The sequence below is a fragment of the Phocoena sinus genome, chromosome 1 (assembly GCF_008692025.1).
Source record: "Phocoena sinus isolate mPhoSin1 chromosome 1, mPhoSin1.pri, whole genome shotgun sequence".
NCBI classification, from domain to species: domain Eukaryota; kingdom Metazoa; phylum Chordata; class Mammalia; order Artiodactyla; family Phocoenidae; genus Phocoena; species Phocoena sinus.
Window position 1 is genome coordinate 129,143,775 of NC_045763.1, and position 12,817 is coordinate 129,156,591.

General features: G+C 45.9%; 1 protein-coding gene across 1 annotated transcript; it reads left to right on the forward strand.

Moving 5' to 3' along the window:
* Positions 1-1,911: 1,911 nt before the first annotated feature.
* Positions 1,912-10,510, forward strand: C1H1orf105 (chromosome 1 C1orf105 homolog). Its single transcript, XM_032613513.1, has 4 exons — positions 1,912-1,937; positions 2,433-2,668; positions 6,997-7,068; positions 10,365-10,510. The coding sequence occupies exons 2-4, from the start codon at positions 2,521-2,523 to the stop codon at positions 10,508-10,510; spliced, it is 366 nt and encodes a 121-aa protein (XP_032469404.1). The 5' UTR covers positions 1,912-1,937; positions 2,433-2,520.
* The last annotated feature ends 2,307 nt before the right edge of the window (positions 10,511-12,817 follow it).

The window sequence follows — 12,817 nt, forward strand, 5'->3', positions numbered from 1 at the left end:
TCATCCTTTCAGACCAAGCAAAGATGCCAATTCCAGAAGCCCTTCCTGATTCCTCACGTGAGATGCAGTCGCTCTCTTTGCTGAAGGCCCAGAAGCATCCTTGCTTCTTCAGTGATACCTGGCACATCCAGCCTTGAATCGCAATTTCAGACCAGTGTCTTAGTCTCAGAACTGGAAGATGTGAGGGACAGTGGGAAAAGCCTGGGCCCCAGGAGATCCCACCCCCAGGGTACAGGGAAGATAAGGTAGGAGGTTGAATCGGCCCAGAAGAGTAAAGGAGTCATCCCCGGGGGGTGGGAAGGGGGGCTTGATGGGCTTGATGGTGGGCGGGGTGGGGGTGGGGGTCCTCTCCAGCCTCCCTCCTTCCTCCTCCCTCCTCCCACAGACAACTGGCCGTTCCAGGCTGTCCTCACTTACCTGAAGCGGGCTGGCCAGGTCTTTCTTCCATGCTGTTGCACAGTGTTCCTAGGTTGGAATGCCACCCGCCTCCTTGCTCACCACCTCCAACACCTACCTGAGCACCGCCTGTCCTTTCAACCTTCCTCAGACCCTTTCCTTGACGCCCCACTCCCATCAGATGAGCTCAGCGCCTCCCTTCTGCTCCCCTGTGGCCTCAGTATATTTCTGCCCTTCAACACCAGCACACCTCTTGGCACCCAGGCTGCTGGGTGGTGAGCAGCTTGCAGTCAGAAGCTGTGTCTTTATCTTGGTGTCCCCAGTACGTAGCGAATGGACAAATACATAAGTCTGCATTCTTCCCTGGCCTTCCTTTGGGCCAGAAACCTTCTTATTCACCTTTGTGACTCCACCACAGTGCCCTCTACGTGGTGGCCTCACAAAGAAGGTTTGTTGCTGAATGGTAAATCTAGCCGTTCCCACTCATGCTTTCCCGTGCCAGCCCACAGTGTGGGGATACTGAGTTGATTCTTTGAAAATGGCCTGTAAATATGAAATGTATTTTAAATATTTGTCAAAAGAATCCAACGTGGTACATCATTTACAGTCCTCGATCCCCAATAATGCCGCACCCAAGCGCCATGTGTCTCCTACGAGACAATCCAGCAAAAGTCACCTTAGGGGCTTCCCTGGTGGCGCAGTGATTGAGAGTCTGCCTGCTGATGCAGGGGACGCGGGTTTGTGCCCCGGTCCGGGAAGATCCCACATGCCGTGGAGCGGCTGGGCCTGTGAGCCGTGGCCGCTGAGCCTGTGCTTCCAGAGCCTGTGTTCCACAACGGGAGAGGCCACAACAGTGAGAGGCCTGCGTACCGCAAAAAAAAAAAAAAGTCACCTTAGGAGCACAGTCGAGGCACTCACTCCCCACGCTGCACAGGTATATTCCTCCTTTCCTGTTGCACACACCCCACAGGGCAGCCCAGGAGCAGATCAGGGCACAGGCGTGCACACCTGCAGTGCTAGGTCACCAACTTGACCTCATGAAAGAGGAGACTTCGGTTCCTAGTGACTGTCTGCTTGTCCCTGTGGGCCCTCCTCTCCCTTGAATTCTATGCTTCCTGAGAACCTATCTCACGACTCTGGTGTCAGTGTGGATGGGGAAGGGTAAGAGAATCCCCAGACGGAATGTTAACCTCAAGCTGCCATTTGCTCCCTAACCAAGCTGTCATCAGTCATGCGAATGAGAAGCCTGTGTTTCAGGTGGAAATGCCCCGAAGCCCACTCTTCCACCCTTTGGCAGAAGTGGAGTCAGAAAGGAAGCAGGGGTTCCAGTGAGCAGAAGGGGTGCCCCACTCTCCCTGTACTGGTGGTTTCTTTGCCTCCCTCCTCTAGGGGAAGGAGCGGGCTCAGGACCCACGCACCAGCTCCAGTTCTGCCTAGGGCTCGATCGGCGGCTCCCGGGAGGTACAGAAGGGCCACGTGGTGCTGGGCAGTGCAGGCTTGAGAGCTGATGTCAGGCCAAAGTGAAGGCGTGAGAAAAGAGGGTAGGATTTCAGAGGGACCAGAGAAGGGAGGTTTGCAGAAGTCTCCTATTCATTTTTCTCAGGCTGTCAGAGGTCTTCAACTAGTCCAGATGGTGGAACTTTTGTATGAAATGTAGGAAGTGTGTCACCCACGAGAGAGCTCAGCCCCTCAGACTGCGTGCTCGGGTTGGAAAGAGGGACCTAGCTGGATTTCAGCCTCCAGCCCCACCCCCGCTGCCAGCTGTCTTATTCCTGTTCCACTGCACGCAGGGGCCCGAGGTCACCATTTAGTCTGTGGGTCAACCCCTCCTGCCTAAACCCCCTCTGAATTTACCAGCCACAGACGAGCCTGGGTTTCATATCCACCGAGATGGGGCTGAGACCGAAGTGTCCATCTCTGTTTCATGGAAGAAATAACGGTTACTTCTCTCACCCCTCCACCCCTTACCCACTTCTTTGCTGCCCCAGATTCCCCACCATTTCCTCACCTCTCTGTCTCTCTCTCTCTCCGCACAGGCAGGGAGGAACCGGAGAGACCCCACGCTGATCAGAAACAAGCAGCTGTGCTCCACGTGTCGAGAAATGAAAACGGTAGTCGTGGAGGATGGCAGACGTGGGCGTGAGCATCCCCAGGGCACAGCTCTACCCCTTCCCCACCAAAGCCCGGCAGAGAGACCGTGTCGGGGCCTTGCAGGAAGGGCTGCAGATGAGCAGCTGCTGGTCCTGGGAACACCGTCTCCTGACACGATATGGTAAATCTCCCCATTTGCAACAAACCAAATGATAAATGAACCAAGGCAGCTTGGGCCAGAGGGGAAGAGACGAGATGAGCCATGCTGCTTTGCGCTCGTCGGGTAACTGCACCTTACAGAGGTGCCGGAGGCTGTGGAGCCTCTTCTCCCCCTTACCTTGTCTCAAGCACAACACTCCAGCATCACAACGATGAAACAAGCAGCTTCATCTTGGGGTTTGTCGTGAATTCAGACACGACCACAGTGGCGGTGGAGCTGGGGAGAGGTTCTGTGGTTCTTCCTGGCTATAGGGGTCGTTTGTAACTGGTGGGGGGGATGGTGGGTGGGGGGAGTTTTAGGAAAAGAAAGGCTATCAGAGGGATGTGGGCTCCACAATGACGTAGCTCTGCCATCAGAGCTGCTGAAGAAAGAGGCGTGTTTTGGGGGGTGCTGTACATGTTGGAGCTAGGACTTGGGTCAGTTTAGGGGGTAGGGTTAGGGGCCTTCAGAGTGAGCACCAGGCTGGGTGGAAGGTTAATTTAGCTAAACGGTTAGGTTAGGGTTTGGGAAGAGTCTCTCCAATTCTAATAGCCTGTGATTCTCCTTTGACTCGGGGAGGAAGGTGGGGCTAGATGTACAGAAAGAGGAAGGACAAGGAGTGGAAGACAAACAGGAGACATGAGAGAGGCTCCTTTGATGAGTTCATGGCAAAACTGCTTCCAACCAGCAAGCACTTCTCTGGGTTGTCATGTGGGATTTGGAAATTTAACTGAAGCTACCATCAAAGGTGTACCTGGATGTTCCGACCTCTGTTCATGTTCTGCATAATTAGGATCACAGTGTTCAATATTAGCATTGACTGGGATCTGAGAAGCTGGGATTGGGATTTCTCCTAGTCTCATTCCTGGAATCACTGTGTCCACATTTAGAATGCCCTGACCCCAGGCCTAAGCGGGCCCTGGCTAGCTGGCTCACTTGGGACCTTGACACCTGTTCTCTTTCTCAATACCTCTTTTCTGACCTTTACTCTTGCCCAAACCTGCCCCAAGTGGAAGCACACACCGTGGTTTTACCATTCCTGTAGATGCCCAAGGGAAGGGCCTCAGACACAAAAGTGCCCAAGGGCCCTTCCCTACCATTGTCGAAACCGGGGCTCACAGACCCTGGTGGGAAATGATAGAAAATGAGCGTGAAATACCCTTGTCTCACTATGTGCAGTAACAGCTCCCCTTCCTTCTGGGGTGGGGACTGGGGAGAGGAGGGGCTGTCTGTCTGCTGTTGTCACTGAGACCCCTCCATTCTCTGCAAGGGGTTGAGCGGAGATACTGGGAAAGTATAAAAAGACTCCTAAAAATAGAAGGGACTTCCTCAACTTGATATAGGGTGTCTACAAAAAACCCACAGCTAACAACGGACTTAGTGAGGAAAGACTGGATGTTTTCCCCTAAGACCAGGGACAAGACCAGGATGTGTGTTCTTGCCACTGCCGTTCACCTCTGTACTGTACGTTCTAGTCAGGACAGTTAAGGCAAGAAAAAGAAATTAAAGGTATCCTGATTAGAAAGGAAAAGATAAAACTCTATTTGCAGATGATGTGATTTTATATATAGAAAGTCCTAAGGGATCCATAAAAAATCTACTAGAGCTAATAAATGAGTACAGCAGAGTCACAAGACACAAGATCAATATACAGAAAATAATTTGATTCCTACATATTCACAGTGGACAATCCAAAACTGAAATTAAGAAAACAATTCCATTTATAAAAGCATCAAAAAAGTAAAATACTTAGGAATTAATTTAACAAGAGAAAGGAGAAAGCAGAAAATGATTTATTAATGACTCATATTAAATACAACTTGAGTTTGCTAAGGCAGTACGTTATTTCTTTAAATTAGAATGCAGTTTGGGGCATTGTTCTACATGGGACTTTCTTCCATTGGTGCAACCAAGAACTGTGATAATCCCAGATGATCTGAAACTATCCTTTAGCAACTATCCATAGCAAATACTATGAGTCATAGGTAAATCAAAGATTTAAATTAGGACACAGCTTTGTATCTGGCTTTATCGGTTGTGGATTGAGAAATACAATAAGTAAAATGCTTAAAATACAATAAGTAAATGCTTTAGGGATGAGCTTCTTGAGTGGTTTCATTTTCTGGTTATAGTACATAGTTAGACAAAAAAAGTTGTTTTTAACCTCTTTGCCTGAAGAGCTATGGAAACTACTGTAGAAACTATAATCTTCCTTTCTACCTTCATAAGAATAGTACAAGGCATAGGATAGGAGATTCCTTCAATAATTTAGGCAGAACTAAATACAAATTCTCCATGTGGATGACATATCTAATTCATAAAGTATGGGAGATTGCACATAAATTTTCTTGAGTCTAAGACAGCCTCTGCTACTTTATATTGACTAAAATTACTGTTATCAGTTTGTTGTCATTTGCTGCTTTCTTATCAAGATCAAGTATATCAAAAATAAAATCCAGTCAAAGTTGGATTAGTTGGATTTCAGGGTTTTTTCTGCATTTAACTACCAGACCGGGAAGAAGGACTAAGTTTTCACTTTATTAAAAAACTCAAAATGTGGAGTCACCCCGGATAAGGCACCAAGATAGGTGGACTTGCCTTGCAGTAGATGGTTGAAATGTAAACATACAGTCACCCTTCCATATGACTAAACAAAAAAGTTATATGTGATCTAATGGCAATCTTTAATTTGTTTCCTCTACAGAGAGCAGTAACGTGGGAAAATAAATAGGTCTTTTTGTAACCTTAGATGACAGCAGGAGTTGTTATATTTCCCTGTATGAGCTCAGAGCCATTTGTACAAACTAAAATATAGACTCAGATACACCAAAACCACGTCCTGGCCCAAGCAGACAGGGCCGTGGAACAAATGTGTATTTGAGCAATGCAGACTCCAGCACTAGTGACATTTACCGCCCCCAACTCTATACTTTTTAAGTGCTCTTGTACTGGATCACAATAAAAGTCATTCTAAAATATATTCCTTACAGACTTTAAATGGAAAACTGGAATTTCTGAGCCAAAGGTACTCTTCTATGAAAGAGACTTTTGAAATGTTTTGTTCCCATTTATTTGTCTTGCAAGTTTGGTACTTTAAAGAAAGTCTCAAATCCTGAGTCATTAATTGTGTGTGTGTTTTTTTAAAACAAGCTCTTATTCCTTTAAAGCTAAGACCGAAGTTTGAACCAATCCTCAAATCATGTCAATTCCAGACAGAAGTATCATTAGATTGGTCTTTTTTTTTTTTTTTTTTTTTTTCAGTGTAGTGAAGGGCAACGTCCTACTTCTGTTTGAGATTTAGCTAGTGTGACTCTGAAGTCAGGTCCTCGTTCTGTTTGTAGCTTATAAAATCTGTCCTCACAGTTTTTAAACCTCACTACATATATAAGCAGATTGGAATTGTCCTTCCTGAAATAATTTTTAAAGTGACTTTAATTATAGCCATTGTAGGAATTAAATGATGTTTGTTGACTGGAAGGAATGAAGGAAAAAGGGGAGGGAGGGAGGAAGAGAGAGGAAATAAGTGTGAGCAGATAGATACATATTTGTTGAATTATAGTGTAGACAGATCTTAAAGTATTCAATCTTACAAATACCACCTTCTTGTTTGCCCAAAATGGGTAATAGAAGGGATTTTTCTTTTTCTTAATCCCAGTGAGTCCTCCAATGGCAATTTAATAAAATTAACTGACTGGACTGACCACATTTTTGGTAGCAAAGTAAAAAAAATCCTGGAAAATCTCTGTGGAAGTAGATACCAGGAAATGAATGTAGAGACGTAGATTGCCCATACAAGTTTACAGATTGGTCAGTCTTTAGAAATAAAACAATTTAAAATAATGTAGAAATGGTTTGAGCTTATATACCTTTTGGTTGAAGGTCACTTCCACAGTCTCAGCCACCAGGAGAAATAGGGAGTGATCAAGACATTTTTCTCAAGAATTGGAAGGTTCTAAAATAATATTCTTAGTTTTGCACTGATCTGGAAGTGTTGTTACTTTTTTTTCTGAGAACTGGAGGATTCTCTCCTTAATTCCTTCTATTTTCAGACCATATATTATCTGACAGTGGAATAAAACATTTTTTTAAATGAAGGTTTTATCAAAATCCTTGAAAATACTACTAAAGTAAAAAGAGCTTCAGAAGTGGTGGTCTTTGGCCAGTCATCTCACACTGCTCCCAAGTGGTCTGAGCACCAGGTTAACAGGTGCTGGGGTCGAGAGACCACCTGTGTTTTAAAATGTACAATGACACATTCCTTTCCACCAAGCTCTAGCCAAATCACTAATGTGTATTCTTGCTTCTTCCAGTCAGAATGATGAGCCTTCATCCACCAAAGGCCCAGACCGTACCCAAACGTCCTCGTGATGACATCCCAACAGGTTTGCTTTCTTTTGGAGTACTTGTAGTGGGAGACATACCACCCCCAGAGTAACACCTAAGGTAATTTCTAAATTTTCTGAACAAATTCCCATTCTCCATCCCTTCTCTTTCACGTACTGCTTATTGACCTGTTTTGCCTGGTCCACAGCCCTCCCTTCACTCCAGCCCTACCTGTCCCCTCTTCAGGCCTCACTTGCATTTATCCATGGTGTGTTCCTTCCCAGGTCCTCTCCATGCCACAGGGCTCTGCCCCATTCTTTCTAAAGAGCCCCATAATCCACTTGCTGAAGAATGTCTGTAGGGATGGGGCACAAAGTAGATAATTCTCTTCTCAGGCAGTCTTGATAGTACCAGTTAAGCTGGGAAGGGAAATGTGTCCCCACACCCAAGGCATGGCCTCGCCAAGCCCTGAGCCCTCCCTTCCACAGGCTCCCTAGAACACCTGCCTTCCCCTGGCAGCTGCCCAGTGCTATTCTTATGTTCACGTGCTGGTATGGAAAAAAAGGACAGCACGACTCTATCTCCAGCTTCAGCATTGACCTAAGTCTTATCTTTTAGAGAAGCCAACACTGGGCTGGCAAAGAGGAGGTGGCTCATTCTTTGGAGTGATATGATTCAAGGGTTTAATGCAGTATAGGCTGCCACTTTAGTAACTTTGTCCATCTTCTCATTTGCTCCCAGATTAACTGAAGCCACTTTCAGTTTTTCTCTTATTTGATACACACAGTAAGGAAAATCAAGTTCACTTTGTACTGATGGGAAAGTCTAATCTCTATCCTGGGAGGTTGCAGAGAAGCTAGAGCCAGAACTGAACTGAGAGGACATCAAGAAAGGAAATTTGCGGGTAGAAGGGATATCTTGAAGGGATGTCAAGAGGGAGGACCAGAGACCCAGGTGACAGCTGAGGTTAGGAGATAACCACTCTAGCGGAGTGAAAGACTGCTATAGTCCCAATCCCTTCTTATGTATCCAAAAATATTGGCCTCACTCGTGACTTTCATTTAGCCTAAGTGGACTGAATTTCCAAGAGCTAAGAGCATCCTCCCAATGAAAGCTGCCCCCATCTGCCTGCAACCACTCCATTCTCCCGAAGCCTAGGGAACACTGGGTGACAGGCATGTGCAGTTGGTTTCAGGGTTCTCCGTACCAGCCATACATTCATTCTGAGTTTCCCTTAAACCTGAATTTTTTTCAGGTCTGCCTCACAAAGGATAAAACACACATACACGTGTACACACACTCACACACAATTACATGCCCTTCCCTCAGCAGGAATGTTTATTATCTGATTCTACAGGACAGTGTGATAAGATGCCTTTCATCAATTTATTAACCCTGGGAGTGTATTTCAATTACCAGTGTAAGAACTAGACTCAGTGCATATAGATCAGCACATTATGTTCTGGACAGACCTCGTTCTTGCCCATAGAGTTCATCCAAGGGCAGCAGTGTTGGAGGTGAGACTTCAGAGAGGGTGCTTATGGAGCTGAAGCTTGGTAGATCTGCAGTTGATTCCAGTTGCAACCCTTCTGAGCTGAGCTTTGCTCTTGTGTGTGCTCTCTGAGGTCAAAGAAAAATCCTAGGAGCAAAGAGACCTGAATTCACATCCTAGTCTTGCTAGTCAGGTTTGGCCATATTGTTGAAACTATCTGGGTCTCTGTGTTCCCACTTTTAAAACCAGAGAAGCATTTTGCCCACCACCACCCGCAAGAGCCAGACGCTCAGTACAAGCAGCCTTCACCTTTGACTGACCCAGAAAACCTGCTGACACTGCCCCAGCCCCACTGGTTTATACAGTTTAGACACGTCCCTGTGCTGCGTAGCCTGTGGACATGCTGCAAATACCAAATGGCTGACTCATCCCAGCGACCATCACTGCCAGTGACTGTCTAACTCATTCTGTTGATCATGACAGTAATCTCTAGTATTTTTCTGGATTCAGCTAAACTTGATATGTCCTCAATAATTATTAGTGAGAACTAAGTAAATGGAAAGAGCCTGTCTCTAGTAAGTGATGGGGTTTCTTCTGGATTTGTTTATCTTGACTTTGGCCTTGAGTCCAGAGTTCCATGACACTCACAGGCTCTTGTCCATAAACATTGGTAGAGCTGCTAACCACCTGACTTAGGTCTATCACCTGGCCCAGTGCTGAGATATGGCACAGAGGGTTAGGATTAAGGAGATCTGGGTTCTGGTCCTCAGTCCATCACGACCCTGGACCTGTTTCCTCTTCATTACAGCAATGACACTGAACTGGGTCCTAGGTTTGTGATCTTGTGACATCTCTTAGCTCTCATTCAGCTGGACTAAAAGAGCTTCTTCCAGAGAATTCAGGACTCCAGTTCCCTTAGTCATTTAGTGATTTCCAATGGGAAGATGCTATTTTATGCACTGATTTACTCTCCTGCACAATGAGTATTTTCGAAGAGTTGAATATTAACCAACTTCCTGTATATAAACTCATATTCAAAGAAGAGGTCAGGATGGTAAGGATTTTAAGGAGCACTAAAATAAATTATTTCATAAAATGAAGGTTCCTTTTAAAATACAAGTACTTTTCCACTACTGTAGCCTTTCATAAGATCACGTTTGTTTGAAGAGCAGAACCATATCCGTGTCCCTGAAAAGTCTTCTGAGAATTGAATCCTCTTTTCCCTTTGACCTGTGTTACAACTCCAGACACACTTTATCTTCATTTATAATTTTTTTTTAAACTTCAATCATTCTTTGGCAAAGACTAGTCCTTTGTTTTATTAATTAATTAATTTATTTTTGCTGTGTTGGGTCTTCGTTTCTGTGCGAGGGCTTTCTCCAGTTGCGGCAAGCGGGGGCCACTCTTCATCGCGGTGCGCGGGCCTCTCACTGTCGCGGCCTCTCCTGTTGCGGAGCACAGGCTCCAGATGTGCAGGCTCAGTAGTTGTGGCTCACGGGCCTAGTTGCTCCGTGGCATGGGGGATCCTCCCAGACCAGGGCTCGAACCCGTGTCCCCTGCATTAGCAGGCAGATTCTCAACCACTGCGCCACCAGGGAAGCCCCCTTCATTTATAATTTAATTGGCAATGTCTCCAAATATTTGAGTTATATTTCTAAGCACTCCTTTCTGGCCTCTTTGTCAAGATTTGTAAAAGCTTAAGTTGGTGGGGGCTAAGATGGTTCTAGTAAAATGGATTCTCATGTGAACTTTGAAGCTGTTTTATAAGGTTAAAGAAGTCTTTGGTGACTTTGGTTATTTTGAGTAGATTTTAAAAATAGACTCTAAGGAGCCCTTGTCCTTCCTTCTTACACTTTCCTCCAGAGGGCGCTCGCTACAGACTGCCCATTCTGGGCCCCAGAACAGCTGTCTCCCATGGACTGCTGTCAGATGCCTACAACACTCTGCAGGACATGCAACTCTCTTCCTTGCCCAGAAAGGAACCAGTGGGCAAGACAATGAGGCAGTGAGTGGTCGGAGCTCATCCCCTTCCAGACTCTCAGAGAGAAAGCATCCTCACCAAGCCAGTTTCTGACACTAGTGCCTTCTCATCACTTCCTCTTAGCGTGAAAAAGATGACTCAGGGGCTTCCCCGGTAGCGCAGTGGTTGAGAGTCCGCCTGCCGATGCAGGGGTCATGGGTTCGTGCCCCGGTCCGGGAGGATCCCACATGCCACGGAGCGGCGGGGCCCGTGAGCCATGGCTGCTGAGCCTGCGTGTCCGGAGCCTGTGCTCCACAACGGGAGAGGCCACAACAGAGAGACGCCCAAGTACCGCAAAAAAAAAAAAATAATGATGACTCAGTTTTACCTTCCTAACTGTTGCTAGAATTCTAGCTCTTGCCGTTATCTTATCACTCATTTCTCCTAAAAACAAAGTGGTTTAATGTCCATGATTATAAAGCTATGTTGATTAAAATGGAACATATTGAGTGTCGTTCATTTTACTTTGCTAAAGATTCTTTATAATAGACAAAATCTTTCTGTTTCTAAGACATGAAATTTCTGTGAAAATTATTTCTTCCTTCAGGGCAGGGGGCTAGAGATGGCCCCAGGAGGTCCCTCATGAATTCAGCCTAATAAGAATAAAAGAGAGAAATGGAGGTCACCCTTCTGTCCTTATCTCTGTCAGTTAACTCTGATAGATGACAGAGGATACTGGGATGCAGTAACTGGAAAATAACAGGTGATCAGCTGTTGCCACCCTTGAGGACAGGAACAGTGTCTGTCTTGCCTTCCTCATGCCGCCTTCTTTAGTGCCTTGCATATAACAGATGTTCATCTAATCTGTGTTCAGTCGAATCCAAAACAAATGCTTGTATTTGGTAGTTTGGTTACTTTAGTTTGAGGATATATATCTCCAACTCTGTCGTAGTCCATGTGTGTGAGGGAGACAAAGGAAGAGTCTAGGCTTGTAGCTATTATATTTATGGGCACACATGCTCCATGCCCAGCTTCAGGAGGGCTTGTATAAAACAAAAGGCCAGGACTTCCCTGGTGGCGCAGTGGTTAAGAATCCGCCTGCCAATGCAGGGGACACGGGTTCGAGCCCTGGTCTGGGAAGATCTCACATGCCTCAGAGCAGCTAAGCCCGTGTGTCACAACTACTGAGCCCACGTGCCACAACTACTGAAGCCCGCGCGCCCAGAGCCTGTGCTCCGCGGAAAGAGAAGCTACCGCAATGAGAAGCCCGTGCACCGCAATGAAGAGTAGCCCCCTTTTGCTGCAGTTAGAGAAAGACTGCACATAGCAACAAAGACCCAACGCAGCCAAAAATAAATAAAAATAAATAAATAAATTTATTAAAAAAACATAAAGGTCACTTCCATTGCTTAGGAGGCAGTGGCCTTATGGAATCTCAAGCTCCTGACTAAATGGGCACTGGACCAACATGTGAGAACCAACCTCTGTGCTGACTGTGTTTGAAGAATGGGATTCAGAAATATCTAACAACTGGCCTGGTGACCAAATTGACCTCATTTCTTGTGCGCACGTGGGCACAAACAGGCACACACACAAACTCCCAAACCAGAAAAACTTGCTTGATTGCCCTATATTCCTGGTAGGCTATGGATTCTTGGTTTCAGTTCATTTAGAGTTCAAGAATTCCAAAAATAGCATGCACTGCCTTTCAAGGTGAAGGCTGTATGCATGGATTATGATCCCATTTCAGATGATTGTCAAAGGACAGACAAATCACAGATAAAGATGTTTCCTTCTCTTTTTTTTTTTTTTTGCAAATTAGCATATCCAGTAAAAGGATTTGGGGCACCTATACCCATACATTAGGGGAGGATACAAGCCCCCAGCACAATTATTTAGAGCTTTTGAGGTAATCTGAATATTATGTACCTAGACAGATAGAATGCTTCCTAAATCTCCTTAAGAAGTCTTCATCTAGAATACTTGGGTGTTTCCAAACTCTCATCAAAAAGAATAACATTATGGTGTTTGCTAGTGTTCTAGCATGGTGACTGAGAACGATGGTCTATATCAGCAGTCCCCAACCTTTTTGGCACCAGGGACCAGTCTTGTGGAAGGCAATTTTCCCACGGACCGGGGCAGTGAGGCGGTGGGAGGGATGATTCAGACAGTAATGTGAGCGATGGGGAGCCGCAGATGATGCTTTGCTTGCTAGCCCGCCTCTCACCGCCTGCTGTGCAGCCCGGTGCCTAATAGAACACAGGCCGGTACCAGTCTGCGGCCTGGGGGTTGGGGACTCCTGGTCTATATCATGGTTCTTAAAATTTTTGATCTTAGGAACCTTTTGCACTCCTAA

Bases quoted from the DNA above. Each gene is read 5' to 3' on its own strand.
- C1H1orf105 (XM_032613513.1), top strand. From the start codon at position 2,521: ATGGCAGACGTGGGCGTGAGCATCCCCAGGGCACAGCTCTACCCCTTC. The intron at 2,669-6,996 runs GTAAATCTCCCC...TGCTTCTTCCAG, and splicing joins CCGTCTCCTGACACGATATG to TCAGAATGATGAGCCTTCAT. The intron at 7,069-10,364 runs GTTTGCTTTCTT...ACTTTCCTCCAG, and splicing joins TCGTGATGACATCCCAACAG to AGGGCGCTCGCTACAGACTG.